This window comes from Podarcis melisellensis, assembly GCF_964234715.1.
Source record: "Podarcis melisellensis genome assembly, chromosome: 6".
Taxonomy (NCBI): Eukaryota; Metazoa; Chordata; class Lepidosauria; order Squamata; family Lacertidae; genus Podarcis; species Podarcis melisellensis.
In genome coordinates this window covers 22,815,547-22,830,357 of record NC_138538.1, presented here as the reverse complement: position 1 = coordinate 22,830,357, position 14,811 = coordinate 22,815,547, and the positions used below count along the sequence as shown (strand labels likewise).

Genomic DNA, 14,811 nt, shown 5'->3' with positions numbered 1-14,811 from the left:
CATCTTGCTTTATTGGCCGAGGGAGCTGGCGTACAGCTTCCGGGTCATGTGGCCACCATGACTAAGCCACTTCTGGCGAACCAGAGCAGCACACGGAAACGCCGTTTATCTTCCCGCCGGAGCGGTACCTATTTATCTAGTTGCACTTTGATGTGCTTTCAAACTGCTAGGTTGGCAGGAGCAGGGACCGAGCAACAGGAGCTCACCCCGTCGCGGGGATTCGAACCACTGACCTTCTGATCGGCAAGTCCTAGGCTCTGTGGTTTAACTCACAGCGCCACCCGCGTCCCTAACCAGAGGTACCACTGTATAATAAAACACACAGCAGGGTACCTTTCTGCCAGTCAGCTTCTCACATTTGGGTTTGTACACTACTGTACCAACTAGGAGCACCCAATCAGATTTGCCTTTTCCAGACTGCTGAATCTTCACCATGGCAAAAGACATGGACATTCAAGTCTTGCAAAATTTCTTCACAGCCTAATGCTGCAAACCTACACATGCTTCCCTGTGAGTAGGTTCCATTGAACTCAATGGTATGCATGCACTTCATCGTACAACCCAGCCTTGTGCATGAATACTAGCTGGATTGAAAAATGCATGTGCTAAAAAATGTTAAGAGTCCCCAAGATAAATATATATTTATGGTGGAAACAATAGGGATGGGGAAGGGCTATAGGTCAGTGCTAGAGCAGATGCTTTGCATGCAGAAGGACACAGGTTGAACCCGTCAGGTACAGGTAAGGTTGGTAAAAATCCTTCTCTGAAATCCTTAACAGTCACTGCCGGTGTACAACAGAATGCTGAGAAAGACGCAGCAAGTCAGACTTTGTATAAAGCAGTTTCCTGTGTTCCACAAATGCTACTTATGATAGTGATTTAGGAACACCTGCTGGTTAGGAGGAGACACTGCACACAACTGGGAAAAAGATAAGAAAAAAGGCATTAAATCAGAGATAGTTGTACCTTGGTTCTCAAACGCCTTGGTACTTGGACATTTTGGCTCCCAAACACCACAAACCTGGAAGTGTTCCAGTTTGCAAACGGTTTTGGGAAGCCAAACATCCGACGTGACTTCTGATTGAGTACAGGAATCCTTGGTTTTCAAACCGTTTCGAGATCATGAATGGGCTTGCTATATGTCACAGTGTGCCAGTTAGTAATCACATAGTTCACAAAGGAGTTAACTTTTTATTACCAAAACAAAACAAAACCATGATCTCCACAGACTTGGCTAAGTGTCAGACCTAAGGAGCACAGCAGCTCATTCCCAGTGGTCTTCCTCCATGAAATCAGTTGCTGAGACTGAAAGTTCCCACCTTCCCACAGCTATTTAAGTCCCCTCCTCCTCTCCAGGAGTTTTCCCAAGCAATCAGAGACTGCGCCTACACACAGCCTATCGCTTTCAGCCCTCTCCTGGTTCTGGGAGACAGGTGGGCAGCGTGTCGCAGGAGAGGGAGATGCTTGACTCTTCACCAGCCTGACTCATCTCTGTCTCTTGGCCTCCCTCTTCCCACTCACCTGCTTTATCTTCTGCCGATTCTTGACTTCTCTCTGCCACAGACTCCCCCAGTTCACTAAGCCCTCTTACCCGGTCATCATCTGACGCTATCCTCCACAGCCAGCAAGCACAGAAAGCAATTTGGAGGTGTGAGGCTCTCTGTTTTTTCTCCACCAGTGCCAGCCCAGTAACTTACCTGAATGGAATTTTATTCATTTACCTGCATGGAATACCTGGCCACTTATAGCTACCAGGGGACATGTTAAGTACAAAGCTGATTAAAACCCATGTTACAGAAGACATAATCACCACACAGCATTTATTTATTGAATTCCTTATCCATCTCTGACAGTAGTTGTTTTTTGTCTTCTTCTCTTATGCAGCAAACAGTGGTTATTCCCATCACCAGCAGATACGAACGCAAATCAAATTGGCATTGACTCACACAGCATGGTTTCCCTTTTATTTCATAGTGTCCCCTGTGCCCAGCCTGATCACCCCAAACCCCACAGTCCCAAATGAACCCCCCCTAGCAATTTTCTTTTCCCAATTATAGCTGCCTCCTCATATCCTCACTTACTCTCTTCTCCAAAACAGCAAGAGACAGCATGCTAAAATTAGATAGTCTGAGGCCTAAAATGCTATTTATTCTCTGTTGCACTCTCTCTAGTTGCCTTCAGCATTTTTTCTGCGAGCTTTTTTTCTCTGACCTGAAAAAAAGGTTCAGCGTTCCAACTACATCCATTACACAGCAGCTCAAAAAAGGATAATTAGCACAGCAATCAGTTGCTGTGGAAGAAAATGAAAATGAAAAACAGGTTGGTGAGTTAAGTGGTGCAGGCTCTAGCGTTTGAGCAAGGGCAAGGTGATCATAGTTCAGAAACAGGTAATGTTTATTTCCAGTGTTTTTCCAGCAAATGGAATTTCCCCTTAAATTAGCAAGCTTCATCCTTGGGCATTTTGCTCTTGCAGTCCCAGTCCCAGTGATTGCTTCCCTTGCTGGTGGCAGGCAGGCACAAACAGCAGATTTATTGGCTGTGAAGGAACTAGAGGGCAAAACAGGTGTTACATCTGCCTTAAGCCCACCTATCTTCTTGCAGCGTTGTCCCAGCAAGTCTTGGCAGTAGAGATCCTTGACGAAGCGGCTGCATTGCCTGCCCTCAAAGAAGTGGGACGCCTCTCATTTTACGGATTATGTTCGCCAGTCGCTTGGCTAAGCCTCCCCTGTTAGGTTCTTCTACATGGAAGGTTCTGGTCAGCAAGTTATAGAAGGAGCCATAGCAAACAGCTACCACTGTGCAGGTCAAGCAAATGACATTATACGGCATGCTGAAGTCTGGCGTCGGCAGGTTCACCAGCAGCGGTTCTGTGTAGAGGCGCACAAAGTAGCTGGAGCCATCCAAGGAAGGAAACCTGGGGGAAAGGAAGGAGGAGATCAGCAGAGCTCTAAGGGCTGATTCAGATAATGATGTGTTACCACCCTTGTCTCCAAGCATATCAGATCAAGAGATTAGGCAAGAGTGAAGGAGTGCCACATATTTGAGGGCAACCTCAAATTGCAAATCACAAACGGAATATTCATGTGAAAGGTTTCGATGCGCAAGCACTTTTCAAATAAGCAACACCCTGTAGACACTGTGCCACATGAAGAACTCAACTGGTTCTCCGTCTTCTGCAATTTCCTCTATGCAGATTCCCCTGAAAAACTACATGTGCATACGCACACATTTCCATGCATCCCATACTTGTGGAGAGGTCAAGCCTTCATTGCAATGCAGCAAGCGGAAGTCCAATATCTTGCAACTTTGGCCAATGCCTCTGTCTCATGCAACCTGACAACCTTAAACTTACCACAACCTTAACACTATTTGAATCCAAAAGTTGCTTACAAAATCAGCACGAACTGATCACTGCTATTTGGTTTTAAGTTGGAAGTATAACGACAACTCTGTTTCCAGATTTCTGACACTCTGAAACCAAGATCTACACAGCTATAAAAATGCTCTGCAAAAAACCATTGCAAAGTTCACAATTGAAATTATAATTTGAGTTGTGATTTGAGCTCTACTGTGCCATCTGGTTTCATAATGCATTTATAATGCTATATTTTGACTAATGTAGCTGAGTCCCCAGTGGCAGTCTCCTTTTCCACAACCATGAATGTCCAGGGCGGGAAGGGAGATTTTCATTGAGACCACTGTTTGTTGTGAAAGGGTTAAACGCTACCTTTCCCTCCCTTTCACTGTACTTCAAATCATGATTGCCTCCCCTGCTACAGTTTAGGGGAGAAAAAGAAACAAAACAGACATGCTAGATTAAGAGCGTGATAACCCGTTTACACCTGGGGAAATTGCACAGCTACTCTGCTGAGTGCTTGATTTGAAGGGGGGAGCAATACAATTTTTAAAATAGGGGTGGGAGAACAAACTGAACAAGGAAAAATGTGAAGAGGGTGTTTTGTTCATGACATCATGTGGTTGCCCTGTAAAATGCAGATCAGCAAAGCATGGCTATTTCACAGCAAATGCCAGTGTAGAGGCAGCCAAATAAATAATTTACCTCTTGAATCTGCTCAAAAATATACATTCAGTTCAGAACTAAATTTCAGATTGACCAAGGTTGTAATTTCTGAAAACAGTTCATGAAAAGTCTTTGATATCTATGTTTGCACAGACTTCTGTCATGGTGGTCTAGCTACAGCCTTTGCTAGGTTAATCTGAAATGTCTGGTATGAAGCAGTTTCCAATAATCAACAGAAGTACAATACCAATCCCACACATCTCATTCCCACCCTTCTCTGCAGTCATCAAATGCACTCACAGTGAAGCAAAGAGTGGACTTTGATCTTCATCTTCCTCTTTCATTGCAATGACACTGGGTACTAGGGCACTCAGAACAGATGGGCTACAAACCAAAGAAAAAGAGATTACTTAGAGCTTCTGCCCAAGGATGGGGAATCTGTGGCTCTTTGAATGCTGCTGGGCTCCCAGTTTCCATCATCTCCAGCTGCTCATCATGCTGGTTGGGGCTGATGGGAGCTGGAGTCCAACCACATTTGGAGAGCCATATAGGTTTCCCTTCCCTTCATGGGTCCCTCTTGGAGGAGAGGGGGTTTATGAACCTGGTCACAAGGGATGCAACACAGACAAACGCATGGCCGACAAACTCTGATGGCGAGTGGCTCGAGGACAGCTGCAGCCTTACCTCACATAAAACCCGTGGTTGGGGTCAGGAGTGTATTCTGTCCACTTCAGCAAGGCTCTCTCAAACTGGATGGTGATCTTTGTGACAGAGTTTGCCGGCAGCTGAATCAGCATTTCCAAGAGATGGGGCCGCTGTCGGTCCTGAGCTGGCTGATAGTGGATGTAACCTAGCACCAAAGACATGCTATCATCGCACACCACTTGGGTCAACATGAATAAATAAAACCCTCACTTAATGTTTACATAATGCCCTGAGGAACACTCTTAACTTAGGCCCGACTGATCTCCCCAGCAACTCTGGGGAGGAAAACAAACTCGGATCACAAAATATTTCTTCAAACGCCTCCATTTCCCTTGTTTGGAATACGAGCTCTTATGCACAGAGATCAGTCAAAATACTGTATGTTAAGACTGTAGTCCCGTATCCGAAGGGCAGGGAAGCTTTTTTGGCCAAAGGCAGCATTACCAATAAAAGCTGCATTCCAGTGGTGGATGAGGCCAGATCCATCTAAAATCTCTCACAAACACACAGCCATTTCCCATGGGAACACAGACATATATAATTCATAACCACTCAAGTTTCACCTTCCATTTTCCTTCTGTTGTTTTAACCAAAGTTTCTTTAAAAAGAAAAAGCAGCTCTATAGCACCAGGTCTTTGGCCAAGGCACAGTCTGACCCCCTCCTTCGGTAATCCACAAAGAACTCTAGCCCAATGGTTACCATTAATTTGATTTTGAATTGATCTTAGAATGAATTGATTTTAGAGTGCATTTCAATTAATTGATTGTGATTTTATATAAACTGTGTTATTTTATTGTTGTTAGCCACTCTGAGCCCGGCTTTGGCTGGGGAGGGCAAGATATGCATAAATAATAATAATAATAATAATAATAATAATAATAATAATAATAATAATTACATAGGTTAATGATAAACTGCATCAAAAGGGGGGTGGGGATGGGCTTTGGAGCTCAGCAAACCAAATCACTGAACACATAGAAAAAGCAAATTACTATGGCTAGCCTACATATCCAGTTGTTGAGAAATGCATATGTAATGCCAGATGTACTTAAGAGATGCTCCTTAAGGGGTATAGATATACATGCATGTCCTTAAGGGGTATAGATATGAAGGCAAAACTTCATGCTTTTCAACTCAGGCCTCCCTTTCTGAATCTGCTCCATTTCCTTGGCATATCAACTTAGAACATGATCCAGTACACATATTGGAACACAGAAAGCTGCCCACACTGACAGACAGAAGCTCTTCACTGCAATGTTGTCTGGGGCTGATGGAAGTTGCCATCTCAAACATCCGAAGGGCATCAGGTTGGGAAATGGTGTATTACTAGGAGGCTTCCTCTTACTTGGTTTGTTTTCCTTGCCCTTGGTGATAATGGTCAGCGTGTGGATGTAGAGTCGCAGATACCAAGGAACAGTCTCCAGCAGAAGCACAGGGAAAGCTCGGTATGGGTGTGTGTTATAGATTAGGGTGCTGATTTCTCCTGTCTCAAGGCCATAGCCACTCACATAGCGCTGGGCATGGAGCACAGGTACTGCCAGATCCACTGCAGGAAGGAAATGAAACCAGGTTAGGAGTCAAACTACAGGAGTACCACCAAATGCAAGAATATTATCCCTGGGATAATGTGAGTTCTGAACTAAGACAAGTCTGGCAGCAGTCCCAGCAGAAAAGTAGCTGTACTATTTTTCTGCTGTGACTACCACTAGATGTGTCCCGGTTCATAAATGAACAAGCTTAAATGATGCACAGCACGAGTCTCTCGCATTCAAAGGGTGTCCACTTTCTACCGGTCTAAGAGAGGACAACACATTAGAGACAGGAAAGCCATTGATAACTCACAGCCATCCTGAGGGCGCTTCCATTTTAGTTGCACATTGAGGCTGCGAGAGCCATTAAAAAGTCCTGGGTTCAGGAGATCATAGACTGCGTATGTTCTCCTGTCTCCTTGGACGGATGCTTCATGTACAGACAAGGGAGCTGGGGAAACTTCAAGTAACTCTTTCTCCTGGAAACAAACAAAATAAATCAAAATCATTATTAGCCATCAAAAAGATAACCAGCCCATCTATATCATATTTTTGTATATATTCAGCACGTGGGAGAGACTACCTTCAACTGGCCCTAATTCTCATATTTATTTTAAAACTTTCTCGCCTGTTTTACAGGATAAAAACATCTCTGCAGAGCGCATTACAACATACTTTGAAATGCAGAGGGCAATATCCCACCCTTCCCTGCAAAAGGAGCCCAGGGTGGTGAAGGGCTTAGGTTCATTTATTTCAATGGATCTATTCTTGAGTATAACTAACACTGGATATCACCCAGAAAGAAGCAATCTGTGCACCCAGCACAACAACTGAAAAGAAAGCCTATATAAAGCTGTATTCACAATTGCAGAGGGTTCCTAATTAGGTGAAGAACCTACATGCTTACGGATGCAGGCATGTAGTTTCTCCTCCCAATCACTGCTAAACACTGGTGTTTGAGGGTATAGCCAGTGGGGTGGGGGGGGTCCCATTCCATTATCCATGCATTGGATATACACATGGAGATTATCTGAGTAGCCGTCTACTCTCAAGACTCTGTAATATTACTGGAGACACAAAGCACCTAAAGAACTGTAAGCATTTGATTAAATCCTCTCTCAATTATATATATTCCGCTCAGTTACATCTGAGGTTTCCATCAAGCTTTGTTCACCCAGAGAGAGCTCTGAGTAAGGTGGGCATCTCCTAAAGGTCCTGATGTCCTAGTCCTATTGGAAGGTTACTGGGGAAAGGATAGGTTACCTGGCCTTTACTGGAAATGTCAACGTAGACTTTGCTTTGAGATGCCAGTGGGCACGCTTCAGTAAGAGTGCGGGAGAAGATCTTGAAGAGGGACCAATCTGGTGGGAGAATGGCACAAAGGTCATTATTAAGAAGTGAGTAAACCACTGTAACCATAGCAGAGTGGTGATGTGCTGCAGGGCGATTTGCGTTACCTTTCTTTCCATGGCCGCTGGCAAAGGAATCAAACACAACCGTGAGGGTCTGTCTGAGCTCCCAGGACATGCTCAAGCACGAGGCATCCTGAGAGAGAAGGACAAAGCATCAGAAATGGCAGGCTTCAAGCAGGAGCAAGGGCAGCTCTAAGGCAGGCACCCCCAAACTTGGCCCTCCAGCTGTTTTGGGACTACAATTCCCATCAACCCTGACCACTGGTCCTGTTAGCTAGGGATGATGAGAGTTGTAATCCCAAAACATCTGGAGGGCTGAGTTTGGGGATGCTTGCTCTAAGGTAAGGCTTGTGAAATGTGATCATAGGTTTTGGCAGATCATAGGTGATTGGGGATGCTGTCTCCAGATCTTTCCACCAATTTATGACACAGCACCAAATCCTTCCAGGACTCACCCTGCAAATGGGGCGGATGTGCACAGCTTGGGAGTGGTAACTGCTGTGGAACAAGCGTTCAGCCTTCAGCAGAACAGCCAGGCCAGCCTAGGAAGAAAAAAGAAAATACGGCTGAACGTTTGCTCCGTAGTATAGAACATGATCACTGCAGATGGTGACAGCAGTCACGAAATTAAAATACGCCTGCTTCTTGGGAGAAAAGCAATGACAAACCTAGACAGCATCCTAAAAAGCAGAGACATCACCTTGTCAACAAAGGTCCGTATAGTTAAAGCTATGGTTTTCCCAGTAGTGATGTATGGAAGTGAGAGCTGGACCATAAAGAAGGCTGATGCTTTTGAATGATGGTGCTGGAGGAGACTCTTGAGACTCCCATGGACTGCAAGAAGATCAAACCTCTCCATTCTGAAGGAAATCAGCCCTGTGTGCTGTCCTTCACTAGAAGGACAGATCATGAAGCTAAGGCTCCAAGACTTTGGCCACCTCATGAGAAAAGAAGACTCCCTGGAAAAGACCCTGATGTTGGGAAAGATGGAGGGCACAAGGAGAAGGGGACGACAGAGGACGAGATGCTTGGACAGTGTTCTCAAAGCTACCAGCATGAGTTTGACCAAACTGCGGGAGGCAGTGGAAGACAGGAGTGCCTGGCGTGCTCTGGTCCATGGGTTCACGAAAAGTCGGACAGGACTAAACAACAATAGCTAGAAACAAGCCCAAGCACCATGCAACAGTCGCACGTAGTTCGCTCTCCTCTAGAGTACTTGCTCCAATTGAGAACAAGTCCCCAAAGCTTCAGATGTGCAAGCTTTGGGGGAGGCCTAGGATGAGGGAATCCAGAGCAATGACCCATGTTGGTTCAAGGCTCCACCTGCATGAGCACAGGAATGTGTCTCACCTTTGAGCTGCATGGCAGCAGCTTCTTCCAGGGTGTGAGGTTCTCAGTGCAGACAACTTCACGGGGAAGGACGGCATATCGTAGGAAATGGTGATCTGTAACTGAAGGAGGGAGAGGAAGGGTTAGAACATGTGGCCCTCCTCCTCTTGATGTTGGTGAAATTTCCATCAGCCCCAGCCAGCATGGTGAATTCCAGGAAATCACTGGGTGCCCATTGGTGGTATATAAAATTTAAAATAAAATAAAATGCTCTCAATATGATGATGGAAGTCAGCTTCTAGAAATTACCTGCCTTCAGATCTTGCCTCCACCATGAATTCACTAGCTGGCCTTAAGAAAAGCAGGCATCTGACATAAAGGGTACTACTAGATTGAATTCCTTTAAGGATTACTGAGGTCACAAGCGTGGAGTACTTGGAACTACTGTAGAGTGTGAGACTCTTAATCTCAGGGATGTGAGTTTGAGCCACACATAGGGCAAGAGATTCCCGCTTTGCAGGGGGTTGCACTAGATGACCCTCATGGTCTCTTCCAACTCTACAGTTCTTTGATTCTACTATTTAGAGCTAGGTATTATAATCACACAAAGCACTTATTTAATGAATTATTGTCTGTGCTATCCTAATGGTTCAAAGTAATATAAACAAAACAGTCAAAGTGAATCAATAAACACATTTAAAAACTAAGTCAAAACCTATGGCACTGGCCCAATTCCAATGCCAATTAATTCTTATTACCCAGTCAGCTCAAACAATCCTTACAATGCTCTCAAGAAACACAGATCAATTAGCAACCCTAATCAGGATAACGAACAAGGAGATGGGCAGATGTTCCAAAAGTGTCGAGCCTTTCAGCACCCCCAAAACTTTCTGAAAATCTTATGCCAGGATACATTTGTTAATTTTTAAGCCACAAGATACTTGGGTGTTTCTAAGAAGTTCCGGTCTCCCTTTAATTTCACCAACTAATACATGGCAACAACACAAGGATTCCCACTTGTACAATGTGACTTTTCTCTCTCCTTCCCCTGCATGCACCCTGCACTCTCACCAAATCTGTGCCAGAGGGTTTGGGAACCCAGAGAAAATATTTAGGGGGTGCACAGGGGATTGGGGGGGGATATCATTGCACTGATGGGACAACTTAAGTGCTACTCTGGACACAACTCTTTGTCATTAAAGTATTTAGAACAAGCTGGAATTCAGCGGTGCCCCTTCTTGCAAAACAGACCCTTCCAGGCCAGAATAGCCCAATCTCTTACCATTTGCCAATCCCAGAGGTTTGAAGGATGCAGTTGGAACGACAGTGTTGGTGGAATCAATGAAGTTCAGAGAGGCACAGAATATTCCTGAGAGGATGTTGCTGAGATCTTTCCAAGCTTTGTCAACGCTGAAGATGAAAAATATACACATTCACTGTGAATGATTTGCCTGAAACTTGCAAGAGGCCATTTGGAAAGCAAATGTGTTTTCAAGTCATAGACCGTGTTTGCAGTTGTACATCACTTCAGGTGCCATTCTAGTGGAAGGTGCTTTCTATAAAATTCAAAAATAAAATAAAATAATGAATAGCTCGGGCTTTGCTTCAGTACTACATTAACACGGCAGCACTAGTACAGTGGTACCTCAGGTTACAAACGTTTCGGGTTGCAAACACTTTGGGTTATAAACTCTGCTAACCTGGAAGTAGTACCTCGGGTTGAGAGCTTTGCCCCAGGGTGAGAACAGAAATCGCACAGCAGCAGCAGGAGGCCCCATTAGCAAAAGCGTGCCTCAGGTTAAGAACGGTTTGGGGTTAAGAACAGACCTCCGGAATTAATTAAGTTCGTAACCCAAGGTACCACTGTATATGGAAATGAGCCATGTTCACAACCCACAGCTGCAAGCACAATCTAGCACCTGATGACCTACTCCAGGAATGGGAACCTTTTCTAGGACAAGAACTGCATTCCCTTCTGGGGGCCACATACTTGTGGGTGGGGCCAGAGGCAAAAGTGGACAGAGAAATGAACACACATTTTACCTTTGCATTGTGGGAAACTTTCTACACACACCACTGTTTCCTTCATCCAAGCAAGCAAGATATATTATCAGACTCCAAGAGCGCATTCCAGTCTGGCAAAAAGCACTCAAAGAGGCTATGAAGCAGGGACTGTGAGGGGTATGGTCTGAAAATTAGCTGTTTTGCACGGAGAGTCCTGAGACCCAGACAGAGAAGCTTAGTGGGCTACAATTGGCACCCCAGGGTCCACCACCCAATGCCTATTATGATGAAACAGCAAGGGAGAAGAACTATGGCCCTTCTGGAGGCTACCACTGATTTAGGTGTTGGGACGTCCCACTGGGCCTTGGCAGCCTTTGGCAAAATCGTTCAATGCAAAGGAAAGACCCAAGAGACACCAGAATTTGAAGGTGAAGGAACAACGTCTGCTCATTTAAACCATACGATTGCCTTCATGGAATGGACCTTTGGAATTTATCTTGTTTATGCACTTATGCCATGAGGAAGCGGGCAGGCGAGAAAAGCAGAGTGCAACAGCCTTCTTATGATTTACCGGAGAGCCCTTCAACCAAGTAAAATCAGCTCAGGCTTACTTACTCAGAGACAGACTCCTGAAACCAAACCCAGAGCTCAGCCCCAGCCGGAGCTTGCAAGTAAGGCTGTCCCCAGCTCCGTGTCCGCCAGAAGCCCTGAGTGAGGGAGAGATGCAATTCGCGCACCGAGTACTTGGAAATGAGCTGGCCAAGGGCTTTGGGGAATAGCCGGTAATGAGAGACTGTAGGCAGCAGGGGGGAAAAATAGGAGCATTACAACAGCATATCATCACATCAACCTCTCCACCTGCCCAACTCCCCAATTCACTTTCCCTTCTCCTGCTCCATTGAAGAGGAATGCTGCTGCAAGTTCTGCTGGAACCCATGCAAGTCACCCAGTAAGTAGCCTATCCCTAAATCTATTATTACCCAAGGTTCCTTGACCCTTTGCTGCAGTCATTTTCCATTTGCTACCTCAGGCCTTTTATGCTTTCCCAGTGAGACTGGCTTGTACCCCTGGCAGTTCAGAGTCCCCACCGCTCCCCAATGGCTACTAGACATGATCCTCTCTACCCCCGCAGTTGGTGGCAGCAGTGCTTCCAGATACCAGTTGCTGGAAAACATGGGAGGGGTGAGTGCTCTTGCATTCATGTGCTAGAATCCCAGAATGGTAGAGTTAGGAAGGAACCCAAGAGTCCAACCCCCCTGCAGTGAAAGAACCTCGACTATAAAGCACCCAGAACAGAATGCATTTATTTATTTATTTATTTAACTAACTAACTAACTAACTAACTAACTAACTAACCCCCAAAGGGAAAAGGCATCAGGTGTGTGAGGGAGGAACCTTTGGCTTTCCAGCTGTTGTGGAACTACAACTCCCATTACCTCTTGCCACTAGCCATGCTTCATGGGGCTGATGGGAATTGTAGTCCACCCACCCACCTGGCGCAGGAGAAGCCCTGTCTCCGGGGTTCACAGGGACCCCCTTTCCAGATAATGCTTCGCTTCCCCCCCAAAAAAACACCCCTCTGTCGCGACAGGCCCCGCCCCTTACCGCCCTCCCGCTGCAAGTCGGAATCCCAGCGCGTCCGGAACTGGAAGGTGGCGGCCACGTCCCCCGACGGGAGCGGGCTGAGCAGCAACTCTTCCCGCAGGGAGTCCCGCGGCTGTTCCGCCCCGCTCGTCGCCAAGAAGAGCAGCAGCAGCAGCACCGGCCCGAGCGGCTCCATTCCTCCGCTGCGCTCGCGGCAAAGCGGAGCAGCTCCGCCCACTGCCCCGGGCGCGTGTTAGCCAATGGGGAGCGGAGAAAGGAGGTACCATGGAACCCCGCCTCCATTCACCCTGTGAGCCAATGGAGGCTTTTCAGGAAGGGACAGAGACGAGGCTAGAGCGGCACTTCCCGTGGCCTTGTTGTTGTTCGGGAATGTGCTTCCGGGTCGGAGGCAAGGGATGCCGGAAGGAGCTTGCAGGGGCAGGTTTACTGCTGTGGCTGTGATTGGGCGCCCCACGTGCCCAGACAGAGGCAGAAGGTAATAGAAGTAGCAGCAGGAGGAGGAGGGAGAGCCGACATGCGCTTTGTAGCGTGATCCCCGTTTCGTTTCATATCCTTTTACATGCCTAATATAATATAATATATTATGCATTGTAACATATAACATCATTTCTTTAAAAAAAATAACACAGAGAGAGTTACGTTATATTGAGCCAGACTTTTGATTTTTCTCTACCTGAATATTGGCACTCTAAGGTTTGTTCCTAGCTCATACCCGGAGATGCTAGGAATTGCAGCTGGGACCTTTTGCATGGAAAGCATCGTCTTCTGCCTCTGAGCTAGAGCCCCTCCCCCAAACACTGGACCCAGTTGTCCTGGGAATTTGAACCCAGGACCTCTTGGAGCCAAGTTAAGAATACTACACCAAGACTAGTGGTGGCTAAGCTGTAGCATTCCAGAGGTCGGACTACAACTCTCACCAGCCCCAGCCAATAGTCCAATAGTCGGAACAAATGGGAGTTATAGTCAGTAACACAGAGGATCACAGGTTAGCCACCCCTTTACTTTAGTTTACAGGCATATGTTGGGGATGACAGAGGTATAGGATGTTGTTTCTCGGGACAAGGGAATAAGCCAGAATAACTATTTCTATTGTGCATGCAAGCTGGAAGTGCTTGTTTATTAGCCCTTCTTTATTTCCTTTCTCCACAACTTCTATCAGCACCATCCTGTATGGCCAATGGTAAGGGATGACTGGAATTGTAGTCCAAAAAACATCTGGAGGGCCACAGGTTCCCCATCTCTGATCCGGAGCAAGTGAATTTGATACACTGTCTCTGGCAAAACTATTGAGAACTGCAGCCTTAATTATGTCAAAGCTAGGCCATGGCTTAAGTAGTTTTCTGGCAGGGTTCCCCACAAACATTTCTTTCTGAAAGATGCAATTACTGTAACCTCCCTGCACCCAGTGCTTTTTATTACTAAGCTGTGATGGCTAAATGGAGCCTCTTCGTTTGGAATTGGTGTCAATTCCTTGGGAGGGCTCTTTCCATAGACATCGGATTGGCCACTGGTGGATGCCGAACTAGATAAATGGTTGATGTGATTCCTTAGGGCTCTTCTTATGTCCTTCTCATTAAACACATTGCATTTTTGAAGTGTAAACATTTCCTAATATTAAGTAGAGTTTATGTAGTCTTGTTACTCACATGTGACAATAAGCCAAATAAGCTAGGCTTCTCAAAAGGAAAAAATCCATGATCCATGGATCAAAATAACACTATGACAGAGGACGAGATGGTTGGACAGTGTTCTCAAAGCTACCAGCACGAGTTTGACCAAACTGCGGGAGGCAATGGAAGACAGGAGTGCCTGGCGTGCTCTGGTCCATGGGGTCACAAAGAGTCGGACACAACTAAACGACTAAACAACAACAATCCCCTTTGTGGTACATTTACTTGTTCATGCAAAGGTAGAAGCAAAGTAACAGCAATCAGTGTGCTTTAGTATGTAGTTTGTGCACAGTATGGTTGGTTGGCTTATCATTGTCAGCAAATGTGCCCTCTATGTGAGTGGTTCTGACAACCTTTAGTATAGCAGCTCATGAGCGAACAGAGATTTGAACTAGGGACCCAATGACCCCTAATTCATTGCTTTAACATCCTAAACCATACCAGCTTCCTATGCAATATTTTATCTTGCCAATCCTTATGCCATTGTTATTTCCAATGATAAGTGAGTCCAAGTCTGAAATGAGATTTAAACCGC

General features: G+C 45.8%; 1 protein-coding gene across 1 annotated transcript; it reads right to left on the bottom strand.

Annotated features, from left to right (window-relative positions):
• Positions 1–1,806: 1,806 nt before the first annotated feature.
• Positions 1,807–12,826, bottom strand: PIGT (phosphatidylinositol glycan anchor biosynthesis class T). Its single transcript, XM_081916927.1, has 12 exons — positions 12,607–12,826; positions 11,617–11,794; positions 10,280–10,407; positions 9,019–9,119; positions 8,124–8,210; positions 7,714–7,801; positions 7,520–7,617; positions 6,570–6,735; positions 6,073–6,273; positions 4,706–4,871; positions 4,322–4,405; positions 1,807–2,914 (listed from the first exon to the last, which is right to left on the bottom strand). The coding sequence occupies exons 1-12, from the start codon at positions 12,779–12,781 to the stop codon at positions 2,662–2,664; spliced, it is 1,725 nt and encodes a 574-aa protein (XP_081773053.1). The 5' UTR covers positions 12,782–12,826; the 3' UTR covers positions 1,807–2,661.
• Positions 12,827–14,811: the final 1,985 nt, after the last annotated feature.

Coding starts and splice junctions, on each gene's coding strand:
- PIGT (XM_081916927.1), bottom strand. CDS start 12,781: ATGGAGCCGCTCGGGCCGGTGCTGCTGCTGCTGCTCTTCTTGGCGACG. Junction 6,274..6,569: donor GAAGCGCCCTCAGGATGGCT/GTGAGTTATCAA, acceptor TCCTTCCTGCAG/TGGATCTGGCAGTACCTGTG. Junction 4,872..6,072: donor GGGCAAGGAAAACAAACCAA/GTAAGAGGAAGC, acceptor CTTTGGTGCTAG/GTTACATCCACTATCAGCCA.